The 22,941-nt window shown below is 47.9% G+C and overlaps 1 protein-coding gene across 1 annotated transcript; it reads left to right on the forward strand.

Moving 5' to 3' along the window:
- Window positions 1–19,750: 19,750 nt before the first annotated feature.
- Window positions 19,751–21,068, forward strand: LOC311615391 (heat shock transcription factor, X-linked member 3-like; the record flags this gene model as incomplete). The annotated part of the gene is made up of 2 exons (XM_084870828.1): window positions 19,751–20,218; window positions 20,499–21,068. The coding sequence occupies 2 exons, from the start codon at window positions 19,751–19,753 to the stop codon at window positions 21,066–21,068; spliced, it is 1,038 nt and encodes a 345-aa protein (XP_084726954.1).
- Window positions 21,069–22,941: the final 1,873 nt, after the last annotated feature.

Below are 22,941 nucleotides of genomic sequence, written 5' to 3' on the forward strand. Positions count from 1 at the left end.
TGAAAGATGTGAGCTATTCATGGCAGCTCAGAGTGCATTCTCACATACTTTGCATGTTGCTGTCACCCACACTGTGTTTCTCACCCAGGATTCCCCTTTCAATATGGACACGATTTTCTGGGCAGCTTTTGCACCTGTGCCTCTGAACAATACTGTTCGTGTCATGGATGAAGAACCTTTCTGTGTCATTAATGATTCAAGGCCCTAGTGAGGTCCCTTCAGGCCTTGCTCACCACCACACCCTCAACTCCTATAGGCTTGTTTGCACTTCCCCTCAGGTAATCTGCACATCACATATGCTTCTCCACAAATAGTACCTGGTGATAATATGATCATCTATCTAGAAAATTAAAAAATGGAGATCGGGATTATCAAATGCATAATAAACTGTATGAAAGATGACCATAGCCATAACAGTGCCTTTCCACACAAAGCAATAACTAATAACAACATGCAGTACAAAAATCTCATTGACCACAGCTATAAAAGACAAAATTTAACCAAAAAGTATCTTAATTTCAAAAGAGTCAACTAACAATTATCTTGAGATTTTCTGGTTAAAAAAAAAGAAGTGTCAAATAAATGGAGTAGTTTCCATATTCATTCATGGGAAACAATATTGCAAATATGTCGATTCTGCTTAAAATTTACAGATTTAGTGCTGTACAGGTGGTTGCCCAAATAACAATTAAGCTTGGACTGCTGACATTGGCTCCCTAAATAAAAGCAGGAAAATTATCAAAGGAAGAAGTTGCAGGGCACGGACTGGGCAGGATTCAACTACAAAATCTAAACAACATAATTTGAGCAAGTTCCCTGGGGAGATAAGACTGGTGCGCTGTGGTTGAGGACTGGCCTTTCAAAAATTATGGCTTCAATAGAATATAAAGAATAAAGTAGGAGTAGAAAAGCAAGTGTCAGAGTAAATCATGCTGAGTAAGATTAGGTAAGCTTTCATAAAGTAACTTGTCTACTCTATGTAAATACATAGGACATAGAGTTGCATATATATGTTTGTATGTGTGTGTGTATTTATGTATGTGGCATGGGCATGTAGGTATATGTAAACACACCTGATCAACATTTAGGCTATATGTGTACACATACAATATATATGCAGATTTATACATATATACATGTATAAATATGTATGCATAAATAAAATGTATACAAAATAGGTAGAGTTGTAAAACCCAATAATTACTATGAAGATCAACAGGGAAAATGCCTGCAACGACCAGCAAAGGCAGACAGATAACACCAAACCTTAGGCCCTCTCCAAACCCCTGCTACAGCTCAGAGGCTTTAATGAAAAGGAACATTTAGAACACAAGGTTTCCAAAGTGTCAGCCTGTCTGGTGAAGAGACACCATGGGAAGTGAGGGAGGGGAGGCAGTCATGGTCAGATGGGGGTGCCTCAGGCAGAGGTCTCAGGCTGTGCTCTCCCGCCCCACATCCTGGGGACCTGGGGGAGGCCCACACTTGGCCTGAGGGGCACAGATCCGGGTCAGCACAGGGTGGGCTCCCAGCTATCCAGCCCAGGTGGGGACTGGTCGTGGCCGCTGAGCACCCTGGGAGCAGAACTCCGCCCCTGACAGCGACCTGCGCGACCCCAGAAGTGGTTCCCGGAAGTGACCTCATAACGTCCACCTTAGAATCCAGGGAGCTGAGGGCCATCTTGAGAAGCCGGCTTAGGGCCAGAGGAGGGAACAAGCTGAGGGGAGCGCTCTCAGGTCGGCGGGAACCAGACTCTGCCTGGAACCCTGGTGAGGACCCCACGGAGGTCCCCGGGGTCTAGTTCAGCCCCTGCCGGGAGCCCTGGGCACTGAGGCCCAGGGACCGCCCTTCGGGTGTCGGGGTTGAGGGCTCCGTGTGGGGGTCCGGGCTCTGGTTCACAGAGGGAGGGCCCAGGGCCTGCAGGCCTCATGGTGACGGCCGTCGGTCCCTGGGGGGAGACAAGGTGACTCCGGGCCCCAGAGCAGTCAGTCCCGGGAGCCCCAAGGTGCGGGGTGACCCCCAGCTGCGAGGACTGACTTCTGCCTCTTCCGGGTGGAGACATTCGTGGGCTCCGTATCATGGCCGAGTGTTAGGTCGGCAGAGGGTGTCCTGGACCTGTCCGGAGTCATTGGGGGACCCTGAGGGAGATTGGGGGCCCTGGACCCCAGAACAGTGTCCATCGGGCAGGCCTCTCGGGTGGTGGAGGGTGACATCATACATTGAGCTTTGTGAGTTCTGCATTCGGTCTGATGTACACTTGGGGTTTTGTAGAAGGAGCAGGGCTTCAGGCAGCAGCCGGAGGACACCAGGTCTTACTCCTGTCAATTTGTGGTCCCTGAGGGAGATTGGGGGACACTGGACACCAGGATTGTGAGTCTAGGGAAGATGAGTGGGCGGGGTGAATACAGGTTGGGGTGACCTCTGCATCAGATCTCAGAGACTCTGGGGTTCAGTGTAAGGAGCAGAGCCATAGGTCCGCTGAAGGAGAACAGATGGGACCCTGGACCCCACAATGGGACCCTGGGACCCAATAAAAACCCTCTCCTGCTACAAGCCATGGGAGACCCCATGTCAGATGACCCCTTCATTTGTCTCCTGTCTTTTGCATGGAGGTTTGAGATACGCTGGGGTTTACCACAAGGAGCACAGCCACAGGACGACTGAGGGCACCCAGGGCCCCACAACTAGGGGACCTCATAAAGCCCTACCCTGCTATCAGTCTTGGGAAGCTCCCTGGTAAAAGACCAAGTGCAGAGTTTCCTGACTTCTGTATCCAGGACTGAGGCTCAGGACTTGGTATAAAGTGTAGGAATTCAGGTCCACAGAGGGGAGGGCAGAGGTACTTTCCAGACTCAAGTGGCATTTGATGCCTTCAAATCAGGCTCTGAGAGCATATAACGAACAAGCATCAGGTCGGCAAAGGAAGGAATCAAGACCTGCCAGGATCAAAGTGAGGACCCTGTGTCAGGACTGAGGGGACCCAAAAACCCAATGTAGAGGCCCCACACAGAACCCCACATTGCTCCCAGCCTTGGAAGGCCCCGGGGAAGGTGACCAATTGTGGTGTCTCCTGACTTCAGCATTCAGGTCTGAGTGAGAGTGGAAACCTGGTAAGAAGTGTAGGGCCTCAGATCCACAAATGGGATGCAGAGACACTGCCCAGAGTCAAGGTTCTTTTCCTGAGTACCGCATCCAGGTCTGACAGGCTCTGGGGCATGGTGTAAGGAACTGGGTCTCAGGTGGGCAGAGGGAAGAGTCAATTAGGCCTCAAGGGAGGACTGAGGGAATCCAGCAACCCTAAACAGAGGGCAGTTCACAGAAGTCTGCCCTGCTGAAGGTCTTGGGAGGCCCTGTTGTGGGTGACCATGCAGAGAGGAACCACAGAAGCCCAGACCTGATGTCCGCCCAGGGAATTCAGGGGGAACAACATATGCTGCAGAGGGGAGGTTCGGGGTCTTGCCCAGTGAAGGTGAACATGCAAAGGGAAGACTGAGGGACTCTGGACCCCATAACAGAGATGCCCCATGTTACCCCTACTGTGAAACCTTGGAATCTGCTGATTGATGACCACATGCTTTCTTCCTGACTTGGGCATCTCAGGTTGACAGAGAGGAGGTTCCAGCTCCAGCCAGGAGTTACGGTGAGTATCCTTTGAGAAGAAGAGGGGACTCCACCCCCTGAGGGCTGAGGGGTCAGCTCCAGGAGGGAAAAGAAGGGCTGCAGGGCTCTCCCAGGATACCAGGTAAGGACTCGAGTTAGGGCTCACCTGGAATTATGCCTGAGATTGGGTCAGTGTCATAAGTGTCTTCAGTGTGTCTGTTCTTGCCAGCAGAGCCTGGAAGCCTCATGCTAAGCCTGTGGATTTGGGTTGCTTCCAGACTTCTACCTGAGGAGTGATAAAGGGAGGTGAGTGCATTGTCCTGAAGGTGCTGAATTTAGGACAATAATGGGAGGTGTCCCAGGCACTGCTGGTATTCAAAGTGTGGGTCTTGTGGCAGGAGGATGGTAACAAAAACAGGGGCCAGCTGGCATAGCCTCTGTTGGCACAATTGGTTCACTCAAGCTTGATAGTCAATGTGGTGTGTCCTCAAGTTCACCTTGGAGGTCTCAGAGAGATGGTGGACATGGCCCGCTGTAGTCATTCTCAGTTCAGCAGAAGGGAAAGGTTCCAGGCACTCTACGAGTGAACATGCTAAACTTGGACAGGAAGGAGGATACCACACTCCAGACAATGGGCACCCTGAACTCAATCTGTGCTGCTGTCAGCCATGGAAAAGGCCTGGCATGGGTCTGCAGAGGTGGTTCCTCCTCACGATTGTCTCAGGGCACTCAATAAGGAGAGGGCCTTGGTCAGAGGGGATGGCTTCAGTTCAGGAAAAGAGGAGTTGAGATTCTGGAAGGGCCCTAATGGTCTGAGTGCTTTCCCTGGAAAACTGCAGCTATGTGCTCCCTGAGAAAACAAGAGAGCCCTCAGCATCAGGGAGTGTCCTGTCCTCAGCATCCAGATTCCCCAGGCAGGGTATCTAGGTGTGACATGCTCTCCCTTTCCACATGCCTGCTCCTCGTGTGCATTTCTCATTGAGGACAGTTGTTCAGGGTGAAATAGGGTCAGCTGGATTCAGATCCAGGCCTATCCAGGAAGAAAGGTAAGTACCTTGAGGCCAGACTAAGGGAACTCTGTACCTGGAACAGACAGGCCAGGCCCTGGTGTCAGTTGCCTGGGAACCTAGGCAGGGGTGGGGGCAGATGGAGCACCTGTTCACTTTTGTCTCAGGTCTCTCAGGAAGGTGAGGACCTTGATGTGAGACTACCCATCGGTCATCCCTTGGGTCAATATTTTGTCAACAGACACGAGTTCCAGCTCCTGCCAGGAATCAAGGTGAGCACTGCGGGGAACCAGAGCACATGGGAATCCAGTCGTACCCTGCCTCTTCTGTCAGCAGTGAGGAAACTCAGAATAGTGCTTGGGTTAGCTTGGCTCACTTCCTACTCCTGTATCTAAGGAAGGTGAAGCCTAAATCTAGGTAGATAGTCTCAGTCAGCAAAGAGAGTTGTCTGAAACCCTGCAGTGTGCTATGGTGAGAAATGATCAGAGCCTTATCCCAGGATAAATGAACCCATATCTTCAGTCACCCTTTCTGGACCCTCTGGGAGAGGTACCACTTATGGGCCCCCCTTTGTTTCTTCACTGAAGTGTCAGGTGTGTGTGGTCTTGTTCTGAGAGCTTAACCTCAGGCCAGCAGAAGGCAGTGAGAGGCCAGGCACTGGCAGGGAATATGGGAAAATCCTACATATACAATGATGAACCTTCCACCCACAACAGAGGGGGCCTCACAGAGTTCTGCCACCACTCCTCTTAGCACTGGGGTCCCTTTACTGTCCTTTCTATGTGCCTACTGAGGTGGCTCTTCATTCCCTCAAGCAGAGCCCAAGGATTGGAGGAGGTGAAGGCCTTGGTCTTCCCTACATATTCTCAGGTCACAGAGCAGCAGAAGGCCAGGAAGTGTTAGGAATTAAGGTGAGGTCCCAACCATGAATATGTCCCCATGGGCTCCCCCATGCATGTCAGATGGGACCCCACATTGCCTGACACCTTCACACCCCACCATCAGTTACAGAACCCTGTGCTGTGCCTTCTATACCCTGAGCAGCCATGTCACTTCCTACTTCAGGTTCTTAGTGGGCAGGATGCTCAGGAGTGAGCCCTGTGAGGCCCATGTACACCCCTAAAGGAGAGAACTATAAGTCACCTTTGTCAGAGCAGCCTAGAGTGTATTTTTCAGCTCATGCCTCTCACACTCCCTCTCCCTCCCAGACCCCTGGGTCCTCATTGTCCATCTTCTGCCCACACTAGGTCACTGTCCAGCACGAGTCATCATGCCTGGCCATCATATGAGTGAGCTCGGCAATTTTGAGGAAGACCATCAGGAACCAAGGTGGATGTCTGACCTGGTGGTGGAGGACCTCTTATGGATTATGGAGGAGGAGGAGGAGGAGGCTGTGTCTCTGTACTCCTCTCCGTCTTCCTCTCCCTCAGACATGTTTCTTGAAAGCCTAGAGCAGGTTCCTGCTGTTGAGACACCAAGTCCTCCTCAGAGTCCTCAGGTTGCCTGCCCCTCCCCTCATGCCCTGGCAGCCTTGCCATGGAGCCATTCTGAAGATGTGAGATCCAGCAACCATGAGGAGGGTCCAACCACTGAGGGAGGCCCTGAAGATTATGCAGAAATTTTGCTCCTAGAAGCACTGCATTCAAAGATGTTGGAAATGGTGGAGTTCCTGCTCCTGAAGTATCGCGAAAAGGAGCCAACCACCAGGGCAGAAATGCTGAGTAATGTCATGAAAGAGCACCATGACCACTTCCCTGAGATCTTCAGTGCAGCCATTGAGTATGTGGAGCTGGTTTTTGGTGTAGTTGTGAAGGAAGTGGGCCCCAGTGCCCACACCTATGTAATGGTCACCGCCTTGGGGCTCACCTATGATGGCATGGTGAGCGATGGGAACAGATATCCCAAAATTGGTATCCTGGTCACTCTTCTGTGGTTGATTGCTTCGCAGGGTAATTGTGCCCCTGAGGAGAAAGTCTGGGAAGCACTGAATGTTTTAGGGGTGAGTGATGGAAATGTGCATTGGGTCTATGGGGGACCCAGGGAGCTCATCACTAAAATTTGGGTGCAGGAACAATATGTGGTGTACCGCCAGGTGCCCAATAGCGATCCTGCATGTTATGAGTTCCTGTGAGGTCCCAGGGCCCACGCTGAGACCACCACATCGAAAGTCCGTAACTTTGTGCTCCTGGTCAATAACTGGGATCCGTGTTCTCTCCCATCCCTGCCTGAAGGGCCTGAGTGTAATGAGAACCACTTTGCCTGAGCCAGAGTTGCACGCAGGCAATTTTCAGGCTCATGTTCGTTAACTTCATTTGATGTGCATAAAGTGTGTTCCATTTTCAACTCTGTTTGAGGAGAAAGCAGCAGTGATGCCTAAGGCATAGTTTAGGCTCTTATGGTAATGGAGTAATTTAGCTATATTTCTGGTTAATTTTTAGGGAAATTTTCTAATGCTATTCTTTTTTCATGGAAGTTTTCATAAGCTTTTAGCATGTAAGTTTGTAAATGGCATTGGTCACATAAATATTTGTACATGTCCAGCTCAAGAGTAAGAGATTTGCTACTGTGTAATGCAAATTGGGACACTTCCCATCCTAATTAGTGATCCCAAACTAGATAACATGGCATGATAAAAGGATTTCCTTGGAAATGTGAAAAAAACTTGGCAGTACAATCAATGGAGTCAAGAACTAAAAAATAAAAGCAAAGGTTGTTCACTTTTGCTTCTTATCTCTGCTTGTCTATCTTTTCATGAAACAACTTATCTAAAGATCCTTGTTCTGGAAATAAAGTGGAGGGATTTCATCTGAATAAAGAGGACCCCTGCTCAGTGGTTCATTTAATCCCCAGATATTCACTGAGCCTATGTCCTCTGGAAGGCCCTGTGTTAGTAGTGGGGACACCAACATAAGCAGGGCACACCCACACACAGGATGATGGTGTAGGAGCTGAAGTCATAACAGGAAGGGGTTAGGGGTCCCCTAAGTCCTACAGAACAAGTAACATCAGGTGAGGCGGTGGGCCTCCAGGGAACAGCTCTCAACTGTGCATGGCCTGAGCCAGGGTATTTGGGAAAATGTGATTCCCTCTGTGGGGGTTGATTGTAAGGCAGCTGGGGGTGGCAGCGACACATTGTGTGTCTGGGTGTGAGAGGGAAGTGTGAAATGGAGCATTGTCCTGACAGGTTCCTTTGGGATCATGGATAAACCAGAGGGAAATCTCCACCTGGTTAGGAAGGGTGGTTTCCTGCATGCAGTCTCAGTGCCATTGGACAGTATGATCACTAGGCATGTTATACCCATCTGCACAGATTTCTACAGAAATACAGTTACTGAGCCATGAGTAATGATGGCCTTGGAGAGCCACAGCCTACAGCCTAATTGGGATTGAATGTTAATGATCTTGAGTGTGATCTGGCCAATCATTATGACGGTGTTGATTTTGGTGGGGGTGAAATGAATGAAAGCATTTGTTTGGATGAAAGAGCAGCTAGGACTGAGGGAAAGAGTTGTTCCTAGGTTCTCTTTTTGGCATCTCTGTGTTGTGTCCAGCTGTGAAGTCTCCCCACACCTGATTTCACCATACATCCATGAATTGGGCACTTCCTTTTTGGCCAGTTGGGTGTTCTATTCCTTACTGAATTGCACATTCTCTAATATGATCTTCGTAACAAACATGTAATCACAGTGCCAGAGTGGAAGTATCTGGGATAAAAATGATATTAGAAATCTCTGCCATTCATCACAGTTCCAATCTCCACAAGTTACTGTGTTCAGTGCTTTACAAACACTCCACACTCTCCTGCATTCCCACAAGACAAGTTTTATCATACCCACTTCCTTCACAGAGGAACAAGTTGATGCCCCTTGGGCCAGCTGCTTTTCTCAGGATTACATGGCTAGTAAGTGGCATCGTGGAGTCTTGGCCCCTTGCCCGAATTCATCAGGAGTCCATGATATTTCCTGCCTTCCTAGCCCATGGCCCACCTTCTACCTCACAATTAATTTCTCCTCTTAGTGTGAATGAACACTTTCAGATGACACCCTGGAGCCCAGGAAAAAACAGGCCTAAGGAAGGAAGGTGACATTGAGAATCAAGCATAATGTGCAGATTGTCTGAGGTTTATTGATATCTGAGTCTCCCTGGTGTCAGAATTTCTGCCTTGTCCCAGCATTTTCCCTCATGACAACACCTTTTCCCTGGTCTTTCCTTGAGTGAGCTCCTGTCCATCCCTGGATCATGGTCTGCTGAACTGGTCATGATTGCTGCCTCCTTTTAAGGCTGCACAGAATCTCCCGCCCTCATCATGACACATAAGCACTCTATTCCCTTCAGAATTACTCTGCTTTCCCTTGCCTCACCCTGAATGCCATCTGAGAGCAACAGTCCTTTATTTATGTCCTATGAGGAGATAGCTGTAAATACCAATATACTCTAAAATTTTTATTTTATTGTTGACACTCGTACAAATATCCCTATTTTTCCTTCCCTTGGCCCTGTTCACACAGCACCTGACCTTCCTGTACCCTCTGGCCCTCACCACATTGTCATCTGTGTGCGTGGATGTTCTTTGGCTAATCCCTTCAGTTAGTTTCATCCAAATCCCCCTCTCCCTCAACCCCTCTGACAACTATCAGTCTGTTCCATGTTTTCATGCCTGTATTTCTATTTTGTTAGTCAGATAATTTTGTTCATTATATTCCACATATAAGTGAGATCATACAGTTTTTCTCTTTCTCTGACTGGCTTATTTCACTGAGAATAATAATCTCCAGGTCCATACATGCAGTTTTAAAAGTTAAGAATGCCTTCTCTTTTCCTGCCAGGTAGTATTCCATTATGTAAATACTAGAGGCCCAGTAATGAAATTCGTGCATTCAGGGGGTAGTGGGATGGTCCCTCAGCCCAGCCTGTGACTTCTCACAGTGTGAGAGCCCTCATTGGATGCTTCACTGATATTTTAGGCCCACTCCCCATGGGAGAGGCTCCTGCCACCACCACAGTACTTGCCAGCAGTGAGCTTAGATCAGAGCTTCTGGATCAGCAGAATACCCCCTGTTGGAGGGCACTGACCACCATGAGGTAGCTTCTGCATTGAGCATCTGTTCCCTGGTGGTCAGTGCATGTCATAGCAACCAGTCATTCAGCTGTTTGGTCAATTAGCATAGCCTTTTATTACATAGAACTAGAGGCACGGTGTAACAAATTCATGTACTCGTGGGGGTCCCTCAGCCCAGCCTGTGCCTTCTTGCAGTCCGGGAGCCCTCAGGGGATGTCTGAATACTGGCTTAGGCCAACTCCCAGTGGAGAGCATGCCTAAGCAGGCAGTCAGACATCCTAATTGCTGTGGCAGAGGAGGGAGAGGCTCCCACCACCGCTGCTGTGCTCTCCTGTGGGAGCACACTGACCACCAGGGAGCAGTTCCTACCTTGAGCATTTGCCCCCTGGTGCTCAGTGTGTGTCATAGTGACTGGTTATTTTACTGTTTGGTAGATTTACATATTTGCCTTTTATTATATAGGATACCACGGTTTATTTTATCCACTCTTATGCTGATGGGCATTTGCACTGTTTCCAGCTCTTAGATATCCTATATAATAAAAGCCTAATATGAATATTGACTGAATTGCAGTGCAACCAGTCGCTGTGATGTGCACTGACCATCAGGGGGCAGAAGCTCAACACAGGAACTGCTTCCCCTCTTCCCCCCACCCCCCAGGGTGGTCAGTGGGCTCCCACAGGTGGAGGGCAGCTCAGCCAGAAGCCAGACTCACAGCTGGAATGACATATCGGCAAAAAATATTGTTAGGTCAGATGTCTTAGATTTTATGGCCTATGTTTACTTCCAGGATTTTTATGGTTTCACGAATTACATTTAAGTCTTTTGTTCATTTTGAATGAATTCTTCTGAATAGTATAAGTTGGTGGTTTCGATTCATTTTTTCACATACAAGTTTCTCAACACCATTTACAATTGAAGAGACTGTACCCTATCATATGTGGTTGCCTCCTTTGTCAAATATCAGTTCCCACTATAGGCATGGGTTCATTCTTGAGCTCTATGTTCCATTGATCCATGTACCTGCTCTTATATCAATACCAACTATTTTGATTACAATGGCCTTGTAGCATAGCTTGATATCAGGTATTGTGATTCCTATAGCTTTGTTCTTCTTTCTTAAAAGGTCCTGAACATGGTGCCTAATAAAGACTGTCTGACTGGTGGCCATGGTGCCGACAGTAAATTTCTGGGACCCAGAAGGCTTAGCTGAGGAAGACCAGTCTCCTAATGACTTTCTTCAACTCCACTGAAATCAACAGTGTGAATATTTCATATTCAAAGGGAAAGATGGGCCTGATGTTCTAGATTCTTCACCACAGTGAACATTTGGTTGCTATTGCTTCAAAAAACATTAGCTAATGGTCCTACAGAAGCCTTGGGATGTAAGGGTGCCTAGATCATAACAAATAAACACCCTATTTTAACTAAATTCCAGACTGGGGTTTCCAAAGTCCTCTCTCCAATTTCCCTCCCATAAAATGGACAAGTCCCTTCAAATAACTAATCAGCAGAGGTATGAGCTAGCAAAGGACACAAGGAAATCTTTCAGCCAGTAAATAACTCCTTTAAGAAACAATTGTTTGGTAGGCAATTGAAGGGAACTGACTGTTTATCCAGCAAAACTAGCATCCCCCCACTCTCACCTCAAACCCACAAACAGCTATCCTCTAGGACAGTGGTCGGCAAACTCTCACCTCAAACCCACAAACAGCTATCCTCTAGGACAGTGGTCGGCAAACTCATTAGTCAACAGACCTAAATATCAACAGTACAATGATTGAAATTTCTTTTGAGAGCCAAATTTTTTAAACTTAAACTACTTCTAATGCCACTTCTTCAAAATAGTCTCTCCCAGGCCATGGAATTTTGTGAAAGAGGCACACTCAAGGGGCCAAAGAGCCACATGTGGCTCGAGAGCCGCTGTTTGCTCTAGGGCTTGTCCTCCAAGAATAAACTGAATTCATGAATGAATGCATTGTAATCCTGTTTAGAGGCAAAAAGACCGTGGACTGAGCCTGAATCTAAACCCAAGTGCTCCATTAAGGATATAGTCCTTAGGCTGAGGGACACCTTGTGGGGATTCTGTTCCCAGATGCCTTGGCACTCCACTTTTAGAAACTAAGGATCAACCCTCAGAGAGCACAAACTATACCACTTAGTGCAAGACACTGGACAAGGACTCATGGGACAAGGGCACAGACTCACTACCAAGGAAAATCACAACTTGTTTAGGTAACCGTGACTGAAGGAAGCAGATATGAAAATGATCACAACTATGCACTTGAACACAGATGAAAGTCTGGGTGTGGGATGGGACAAAAGTCAAATTCAAGTCATCTTCACCATAGATGAGAGGATACTACATTGGTTTTTATGATCCATGTTCTCTAACTGTTTTGGGTAACTTTGATCTTAATACTCTGAATATCAAGATAGAAGGGTACCATGGGAAGGTGCCACTGCTTGTGCTCCCACCTGTACAGGAGTGTGGAGAGTGGCTACAGCATTTGGACAGGTTCAGGCCTCGCACTAATGAGAGGATATAATCCTCTCATTGCAAAGCTACGTGCAAGTCCCAGCACACTTATAGCCAAAGGCTTGTAAGCTTGACCTTATGGTTCATATGTGTGGTCCCATATGGCTGAGTGATGTGACCTTGATAGAGATCAGGTGCATATAACTGAATAGATTTAAAACCAACAACAACATTATAAACATCTTGACCACACCCTTACGCTGTCTAGTGGAAACTGGCTATAAAATAAAGGCTCGTCTTGCAGGCTGTGGCACTCTAATCAGAGGGTAGCATCCCACCTTGCCCTGGCTTTATTCTCCTGTCTTTTCTAATCCTTCACCACCAGCCCTCATGTTCACCCATGGCTGTGCTGGTACAGCTCACAGGAGCACAACCCTGCTCTACGGACAACTTGACCAGGGGTAATAAAGCAGGACTCTTAGTTTGAGCTCATCTGAACAGAATCCACCATCCAACAAGAAAAACTGGAAGAAGTCAAGGCAACATCCTTGTGGAGAATGCATTGGACAGGGGGGCTACCTACTGAGATCGGGCCATCCACCATTTTCTGGGAGGTACAGTCCCCCAGGAGCCCATCTGTACCAGGCAGTCTCGGTGGTAGTCAAGCTAGGACTAACTAAGGCCTTGCCCTTGAGCAATCAAATAGTCCATCAACAGACCTGCCCCTTCTATAAGGATGAAAGAAGGGATAGGATCATGTCCTTTTAACATATTCAGTGAACTAGCAACAAGAAACAATCTTCCTGGCAGCAGATGAGAGTTCTTTCTGGGAACATGAACCTGATTTTTCTGTACTGTTTGGAAAGAGAGAACCTGGTGGCCCTAGCACATCCACTCCCCAACACTTGGCAAGGACTCACACTCCAGATCAGCTGTGAACCACCTTTGTATAATCACTTGACTTAAGCAGCCTGTTGCCCCAAGGCTTAGAATTTTGAGGGCAGTATATATTGGGCATCCCTGCTGTGACCCCACACTATTCAGTGATAGGATTAGAGTAGCCACTGCTCTTTAATGTAGAGCATCTCCATGCTGTGTCTGTGTACCCATAAGATGCATAGAGCCAAGCTTGTCCTGTCACAGGTGTTTGAGAGGCACGGGTACCAAGCTTGGAACTGAGACAACCCACAATCAGAGGACTCAAGCCAAAGTGCTGTCAAAGTGGAAGGAAATAAGGATCTTCTAGGACTGTCCTTCCCAAGAAAGCTTTGGGGGATAATGGAAGATGACACCTTAACGTCTGTGCAGTGGAATGATGCCAGAGACACCGAGATCATTGAGGAAGATCTTTTCCAATGTGAGGTTCTTTGACAAAGGGGAAATGACCAAATATTTGAATCTGACAGCCTGAAGACTTATCCATCTGCTTGCTGAATCTGATTCAGCAAAATACCCCCAGGTCATTCTCCAGTTTCCTCTTCAAGGAACAGGATGATGGTAAAGTAGAAAGCCCTCCAATGCCCCACATTCTCTGTTACTCAAACACCTTCCTAGTAGACCCAGAAGAATGATATACTGGAAGAGTTTCATTTCAGAGGATAATTCTTTTTCACATGAGACAGTATTTTTCCAAAGATGAGAAAGTATAGCTTTCCATATAAAACTATAGCCCCTCAGAGATTACCTGCAGGGATGACAAAAGATTCTGAGAGGACACTTAATGTCAAATAGGCATATTTTCTCCCAGAATGACTGAATAAATTTTGTTTCAGGTGTATAGAAATAGCAATTTCCAGGAAGACAAGCCTTGGTTCATCAAGAACATCAAGATAAAAGGAAACCAGATGAATCATACTTGGCCAGATACCACCTCAACCCCTCTCCAGAGAAACAAGAGGCTGCCTCCTACCAGACATCGGCAAGAATTCGGCATTAAAAAGGCACCAAAGAATCGAGTAAAAGGCCCAGAGGAAATCACACTTTGGGGACCCAGTGCTGCCCACATATTCAAGTTCTGGGTTCTGTGGCCCATGAGCAGTGCCATTGATGTCTGGTGTGCAAGTAAGGCAGGTGGCCCAAGTGGGGAGGGCATTTCTGGGAATGGCACGCTTGTTTTCCTGGCTACTTCCCAAACCAACAGCAGTGGGGCTCTGACCCCTAGTCCCCTAAATCACACACTATATGATTTGATGATGTATTTGTACAACACCTGTTATTTATATGATGATGGCTGTCCTTTCAGTCATGACCCAACCCAAGTAACCTGAAGGACTAGAAGGAGGGGGAGGACTCCTTATATGGCAACTGTTCACTCTGTGAGCAGTTCAAAGGCAATGCAGGCCTGTAAGATCACAGGTGACAGAAAACAATCACCACTTTGTATTCTCAAATCCATGTAGCTTTAATAAAGAAAGGCAAACCTACATGGAGGCTAATAAACAGTGCAACGATAATTGTGAGTCCATGTTCTGTTGTTTGTGCCACATACCTCATCAGGTGAGCCTCAGGAGACAAGAAATCCTGGCCCCAGAGAGATATTCATCCTTGTCGTCCTCCTTTATTTTCTCAGCCAAGGATCATACTAGGGGGTCCTGAGGCAAGCCCAGGAAGATCTGGTCCCTTGAGCCTTGCCTACTGGACAAGGATTAATGTTCTACATTCTATTTTCATTTTTCCTTTAGCATCAGTTTACTCTATCTCAACTTCACCTCTATGCCGGAAGGGCTATCTGGGGTCCCCAGGCCTGAGAGCGGGGGCAGAGATCAGGTCTAGAGGCCTGGGAGTGGTGACTCTGTTCCCCTCCGGCATCTGACAACACCAGGGCCCCTGGCCTCTGCGGACCCGAGTCTGTCTCCCTCAGACCTTGCTCGACTCCCCCAGATTCCCGGGCATGTGGAGGCATGTGCTCAGCCTGACAGCCCCACCCAGGGCCCGTAGAGCTGACAGGGGCACCAGGAGGTGGGTTCTGTAGTGCCCTCCGTTCTGAAGCCCGAGGACCCCAAAATCCTCAATCAGGAGGGGCTCACACTTGCAGAGATCACTGCCATACCAGGACCAATGCTGGAGGGGGCACTACTGTGCCCATGATGTGGCAGGAGCAGAGAAGAAGGATTATTATGAGTGAGGATTAAAAATGAAATCACCTCCATTGGACAAGGAAAATGTAGACACACAACCACAATGCCACAACACTTCCCCAAATCCCTGCTGCTACTCAGCATCTTCAATAGTAGCTAACCTTTAGAACCCACAGTTTCCACAGTGTCAACTAAGCTGGTGAAGAAGCCCCATGAGACCCTTTAATCTTCTTTGCTCTCCACCCCTTCGAACAGGGATAGTAAGAACCTGGGATCCTTGCTATTGGCCCTGAGCTAATATTTCAGGGCTTTCAACTTGCTAGTTTCAGCGTGGGCCTTGGGACTCCTCAGGATCTCCTACGGTGCAGGATCACTTTTTAACCTGGTAGTACAAATACAGGTTTGGTCAATGTCATTCACACACTTAGATGCTGAAGCTTGTGAAGCCTTCTATGAAAAGAAACAACATTTGAAAAATTCCCATACAAAACAAGGATAAGTTTCAAAATCATCACAGGTTCCCAAAGATGCTACAGCACTTCACCAACTCCCCCCCCCCCCCAACTTACCCTGGGCCTTATGTAAAGTGAAGAATTAGCCTCACATCATACCCAGTTCGAGAAGCAGCCAGACATGGACCTGAAACGTGCCCGGGTGCAACTTGGCTTAGGACCCCTCTTCCTTGCCACTCATAGCCTCTTCAGACAGGGATGGGATGGAACTAGGATTCATTCTATTGTCCCTGAACAAAAATTTAGGACTTTCAACTTGGTGCTCTCAATGTGGGCCCTGGGGTCCCAAAGGAACTTGTAGTGTGCCACATCACTGTTGGGTGCCTGCGGGTACAAGCAGGTACTGTTCTTGCACCCAAACTTTGGTGAGGAGCCCCCGTGGGATCCTATGTTCCTTTCCATCATGCACCCCATTGACCTGCAGGGCTTCCCAGATTTCATCCTTGGGGGCATAGTTGCCTTTCTTGGCAGTCACCCACAGAAGTGTAACCAGGAGGACATTGTTGGGAAATCTGTGCTCATTACTCACCATCCTTCTCCTAAGGTATCTTGCAAAAGAGGGGATCACAAAGGCAGCAATGTTGAATGGTGTCATCAAAGAGTACCAGGACCACTTCCCTGAGATCTTCATCCAAATCTACAGTGCATACGGCTGGGATTTGGAATTGATGGGAGGGAAGTAGACCCAATGACCACTGCTATGTCCTGGTCACCACTGTGGGCCTCACCTATGATTGGGAGCTGATCCAGAAAGAAGATCTGACCAAGAGACACATCAATACACACGGAGCTTTTCTTGAATGGGGTCTGGAACAGGGCTGAGGAAGAGAAGAATCCTTCACAGCAGGAGACCCTCCACGGGTTTTTGGGTCAGGAGAGCACTGTCCAGAAGGGAGTGCATTGTTTTGACTGTTTGTATCCTCGTAAAAGGCTTATGTTGCAACCCTAACCCCCAAAGCTGACAGCATTAGGAGGCTGGGCCTTTGGGAGGTGCTTAAGTCATGAGGGCTGAGCCCTCAGGGATGGGAATAGCACCTTATAAAGAGTCTGCAGAGAGATCCATGCTCCTTCCACCATGTGAGGACACAGCAAGGAGGCCCCTCACTGAAGCACTATGGCACCTTATTCTTGGACTTCCAGCCTCCAGAATGGTGGGAAGTAAGTTTCTGTTGTTGATAAGCTACTCAGTCTGTGGTATTTTGTTATGGCAGCCCAACTCGATAAGGGAGGAGGTCAAGGGAACAGCTGAAAGACTGACATTATAGAGTAGGCTCATGTGTCTGAGGTTGCTCATGAGCTCTGGGGGCGTGGTTTGAGGTCTTGGAACCAAACGGCTTTCTTTTATCTACACTTGGCAGCCAGAATAGCCTAAAGGACTCCATATTCCAGAGCTCAGCTCTTTCTCTATGGGTGCAAGGCTGTACCAAAGCAACAACAGTCAAGGCAAGACTGAAATCACTTTCCCTCGGAGGTGGCTGTCCAGGAAGTCCAGTGAGCTGTGCTGCATGGATTGCAGCCACCTAACTCTGGGGGCTCTGTTCATAAGGCAGCAACACACGTGGGTTATCTCAGGGGCCTTTGCAGTTCTGGAGAGCATGGTGCCTAATAAACACTGTCTGAATGGTGGCTTTGGGCCCACGGTTAAATTTCTGGGACTGAGGAGGCTTAACAGAGGAATGCCATTTTCATACTGCCTTTCATCAACTCCACTGAAGTCAGCAGTGTGAATATTTCGTCTTCAGAGGAGAAGATGAACTCAATGTCATATATTCTTCACCACAGTGGAAGTTCAGTGGATTTTGGATAAAATAATATTAGCTAATGATCCTACAGAATCAGTGGGACACTAGCATTGAGTGCCTAAATAATACCAAGTAAACACCTGTTCTTCATGAGATGCCAGACTGTGGTTTCCAGAGCCTTCTCTCCAATTTCCCTGCCATGAAATGGGCAAATTCCATTAAATAAGTAACCCTCAGAGTCATGAGCTAGCAAAGGCCACAAGGAACACTCCTTTTCAGCCTTTAAAGCACTCCCTTAAGAAACAATACTTTGGTAGGCAGGCAACAGAATGGAGCTGGCTGTTTTACCAGAGACACTAGGAGCCTCCCCCGCCCCCCAACCCCTGGCTGTAAAGATGCCCATTCTTAGCCTCTGGGGCATGTCCTCCAAGAATAGACAGATTCTTGAATGAATGCTTTGTAAACCTGTTTAGAAGCACAAACACCATGGACTGAGCCTGAGTCTAAACCCAGGGGCTCCATTAAGGATGCACTTATTAGGGTGAGGGGCACCTTGGGGAATTTTCTTCCTAAATGCCTTTGCACTCAACTTTTAGCAACAAAGCCTTGACCCCACTCATTTTAAATAGGGTAAAAATGAGGCCACTTAGTGGCAGGGCTGAGACAAAAACCTAGAACCCACGCAGGTGGTGCCCATTCATGATACCACTCTATCTCCCTATACAGAGTGCTTATTAAGACCAAACTTGTCCACAACAACTACAGAACATGGATCACAAAAATCACCATAGTGTCCTCTCCTCTGTAGTGAAGATGACTTGAATTTTGCTTTTGTGCCATTCCACACCCAAGCTCTTATCTATGTTCAACTACATATTTATGATTATTTTCATATCAGCTTCCTTCAGTCACAGCTAGCTAAACAAGTTAGAATTTAACTTGGTAGTGAATCTGTGTAGAGTAGGGTTTTTGGTTTTTGAAAAGGATCTAACCCAAGAGCAAACAAAATGATTCAATATACCCATCTTCAGGGCTATGGCAGGAGAGGAACACATGGGCTTCTGGCAAGTAGAACAGGGCTGGCATGAGAGTGAGTCAGCAGAATGCTTCATTTCCCAAGAGCTGGGTATGTGCCTGACCACAAATCACTAATGAAAAGGGGAAGAACCTGAGAAGATTCAATTTGGAAGTGGGAAGCCGGAAATCTGGCAGAGCCAAAGCCCACCCACTTCACTGAAGAACAGAAATGGGGCATAGGGGAGGCCTCAAGGGAGACTGAATCTGAGGGTGTGGGGAAGGTGATTTGAGAAGACAAATGCAGGTGTCCCAAAGTGAAGTCATCTTGAGGAGTAAGAAGAGTTCCTATGTGGAAGACATAGAAACTAAAGCCAATGCCATTGTGACCTGTGAGTGGAGAGATTTGGGGGCAAGTCAAGCTCAAGAGGGGGCTCCATATGACATCAGAGGCTGCGGCTGTCCATTCCCACTGCAAAACCGTGTTTAACGTCTTCTCTCAGGTGCTTTGGGTAGCACTGAGGTTGAGGAGTGGAACATTCCCACCTGTGCTGTAGCACAGCCCTATTATAGGGACAACTCGACCCAGAGCTAAGAAAATTGGACTCTTTTGGGCTCATCTGAGCAGGATCTACTAACCAGTAGACACAGCTGGAAGAGACCAAATCAAAAAGCTTGTGAGGGGTGTACTGAAGAGGGGGGCTACCTACTGAGACTAGGCGAACCACCATTATCTGGGTGGAACAGTCCCCCAGGGGCCCATCTGACCCAGGCAGTATTGGAGGTTGCCCAAGTTAGAACTAATGAGGGCCTGGACCTTGAACAACAAAGAGTCCACTAACCATCCCCCCTTCTCTCTGTAGAGATGGGAGTAGAGATAGGATTGTGACCTCTCAACACATCCAGTGAACTAGCAAGACTAAACAATTTTTCTGGAATCAGATGAGCACATTTTCTATTAACCTGACCACTATATTTTGTACTATTTGAAAAGACAGTAGATGGGGGCTCTAAAGGTGTTCACTCCCCCACACTTGGACAGGGCTCACTCTGCAGAGCAGCCATAAGTCACTTTTGTGACATCACATGACTTAAGCAGCTGGTTGCCCCACAACCGAGACTAGAATTTTGAGGACAGTATATATAGAGCATCGCTGCTGTAACCACAGGCATTTCTGATCCCACTTTTGAAGTGATAGGATCTAGGGTACCAAATGCTTGTTGATGTAGAGCATCAACACGGCTAGTCAGAGTACCAATGAGATGCAGGAATCCAGGCTGGCCCCATCAGAGGATGGGCAGCCACCAATACTGGTCCAATATGATACATCCCTAGGCCCCCATGTGGGTCCCAGAGAGGCTTTGGAGAGGCACGGTAGCCAAGAAGAGAGCCAAGATCCAAGCCCACAATACAACCCTCAACCACAAGCCCCAAACCAAAGCGCCGACAACGAGGAAGGAAACAACATTCTTTATGGACTGTCCTTTCCAAGAAAGCTTTGGAGGATAGTGGAGGATGATGCCTTCCAGTCTGTGCGCTGGAATGAAGATGGAGACACCGTGATCGTCAAGGAAAACCTTTTCCAGAGGGAGATTCTCTGTCGAAGGGGCGAGGAGCAAATCTTTGAATCGAACAGCCTGAAGAGTTTCATCCACTTGATGAACCTCCATGGTTTTAGCAAAATACGCCCTGATGATTCTTCAGTTTGCTCTCCAAGGAATAAGATAATGGTAAAGTAGAAAGTCCTCCCATTTCCCATGTTCCCTGTTACTCAAACATCTTCCCAGTGGACCCAGAAGAATGATATACTGAAAAGGCTTCATTTCAGGGCCTAAACTTTTTTCACATGATACAGTATTTATCAAAAAATGAGAAACTATAGATTTTTATTTGAAACTATAACCCCCTTAGAGATAATCTGTAGGGATGAGTAAAGACTCTGAGAGGCCAGTTAATGTCAAATAGATATCTTTTCTCCACAAATGACTAAATTAATTAATTTTGTTTCAGATCTACCAAAACAGAAATTTCCAGAGAGACAAGCCTTGGCTCCTCCAAAACATTAACGCAAAAGTCAATCAAGTGGCTCGAGTTTGTCCAGGGACCAGTGCCACCCCTGCAAAGAGAAAGAAGAAGATGGCCCCCACAAGACGCTCTCCAAGACTACACCAGGAGGACAGCAAAAAAGAAGCCGAACAAAAGGCTCAGGAGACAGATAAGAATGAATGGGGATCCAGTGCCACCCAGGCATTCGAGTTCTCCGCTCCTCAGCACCTGAGCAGTGCCAGGGAGGTCCAGTGTCCTATTGCAGCCAGTGGTTCAAGTGGGGAGGACACTTCTGGTAATTTCATGTTTGTGCCCATGGCTACTGCCGGAACCGATGGCACAGGGGATCTGTCCCCCAACCCCCCAAATGAACCGTCACAAGGTTCGGTGATGTCTTTATACAACATATGCTCTTCTACTCTTATATCTGGCCTTTTAGACGTGGCTCCATCTCAGGACTCTCACCAGTCCAAGGAGGACCACGAGGGCTCCTTGGATAACAAGTGTTCACTCAAAAACAATGCCGGCCCATAGTATCACAGGCTTTGTAACCATGAATCCATTTCAGCTTTATTAAAGGCAATGTTCCATTTTGTTAATTCCACAAAATAAACAATCCAATAAGAATTGTGAGTCCATGTTCTTCTGTTTCTGTGCCACATACCCCATTAGATGAGCCTGAGGAGGCTAGAAATCCTGGCCCCAGAAAGACGTGCATCCAGGTTGTCCTCTTTCAAATTCACCCACTCAGCCAAGGATCTGGCTTGGGCATCCTGAGGCAAGCCCAGGAAGACCTGGTACCCTGAGCCTTGCCTATTGAACAGGAGACAGAACTGCCTGGCTCCTGACCTTGGGGGAATCACCTTACATTAGTCATGCATCCTGAAAAAGGAGGGTCTTTGCTCACAGGTCCCCCTATGATGCCAGGAAGTTTCTGATCAGCATCTGAGTGTGTCTAGCCCAAGTTCCAGGCACCTTGCAGAGAGGCCCACCAAGAACCCCGGCCACCCATGTGCTAAGTGGTGTACGAAAGAGCCAGTCTGGCCGTTCCAGATAAATGCCAGGAGAAAGCCCATCGTCCTCACAGCTAACAACCATTAGTGACCCTGCTAGAAGGGACACAAATAAATTAAAGAGTGCCCACATGGAAAACAAAAAACTCTACCCATCACTTTTCCATCAGAGCTGTATTTCAGATCTGTCCTTGGGTCCCGAGGTAGCTATGTGACATGTGTAACACAAGCCCTCGTGAGCCAAGGGACACTTAGAGCAGACCAGTCACTTGCCAGGAGAGACAAGTGCTTTCTTTTAAAGTCTGATGTCCCTTCCACCGAGAATGAAGCCATGCCTTGGCTGGTCACCCTCCGGCAATCATTCAGTGCCCACTCCTAGACCTCCCACAAGGATCCCTGGGTGCTGCTGAAGTGTTCTGTGAGTTTGACCAGAAAAAAGAGATGGGAGTCCCAAACAATAATCAGTTCTGCTAAAACAGTTTTTTTCTCTATAAAACCCAGGAATGAGCAGGACCAAAAAGAGTGATAGCACCAAGATATGTCCTGGCAGTTTCCCCATTTCCCTAAAGTCAGACACAGTGCTTGAGACAGGCAATGAACACAGAAAGGCATCTCACGAGGACAGTCGCCTACATCTGGGCACAGAAATCTCTTTACGTGAACAGCAGATGGTGGGTAGTGCTCTCCATGGCAGCGCCAATACAGTTCCCCATCTGTGGCATGATGGCCCTTTGATGGTGATGATTCATCTGGATTCTCAGTAACCTTCCTGTGGAGTCTTCCTGCCCCTAGGGGATCAGGTGCTGTGGGATCCCTACCTGGAAGATAGCCTTTCCCCTTTCCTGGGTATGAGCTTCAGTAACCACATGGTGTTTGAAAGTGCAGTCGGGTACTTCTGCTTCAGGTTGGTCAGGACAGCCTGGTGTTCCAGTTCCACATCTTCCTCAGGAGCCACGTTTTTGGGGCACTGCAGAGTTGCCCCAATGTCAGGGAGCCCCATGCACCATGAGAGAAGCACTGAGATGTTTTTCCTTCCATCAACCAAAGGAAAGGGTTCTTTAAAGTAATTCCCTCCAGAGCAAAGGTTATTTCACCAAAGGGCACGGAGTGAGCTGGTTCCCTCTGAGAACTTCCGATGTGTCAAATGCTGTTCAGGGAATTCTGGGTGAGGCAAGGGAAGAGAGGGAAAAGAAGAGGACAAAGCCTGGTCCAATAAAGGGCAGGTCCCAGCCTGACTGCTGTGGGCAGCATACACAGGTCAGAGGAGCCCTGACTGCTCCGGGGAACCCACTGGCATTCAGGTCCCAAGCTCTTCCCCAGGTGAAAGGAGCTGTTGTGGGACCTCAACCACTGAGGAATGAGCGAAAGGGCCCAGGATGCCATGGGCAGTGGAG

Source organism: Pipistrellus hanaki, assembly GCF_964339955.1.
Source record: "Pipistrellus hanaki genome assembly, chromosome: X".
NCBI lineage: Eukaryota > Metazoa > Chordata > Mammalia > Chiroptera > Vespertilionidae > Pipistrellus > Pipistrellus hanaki.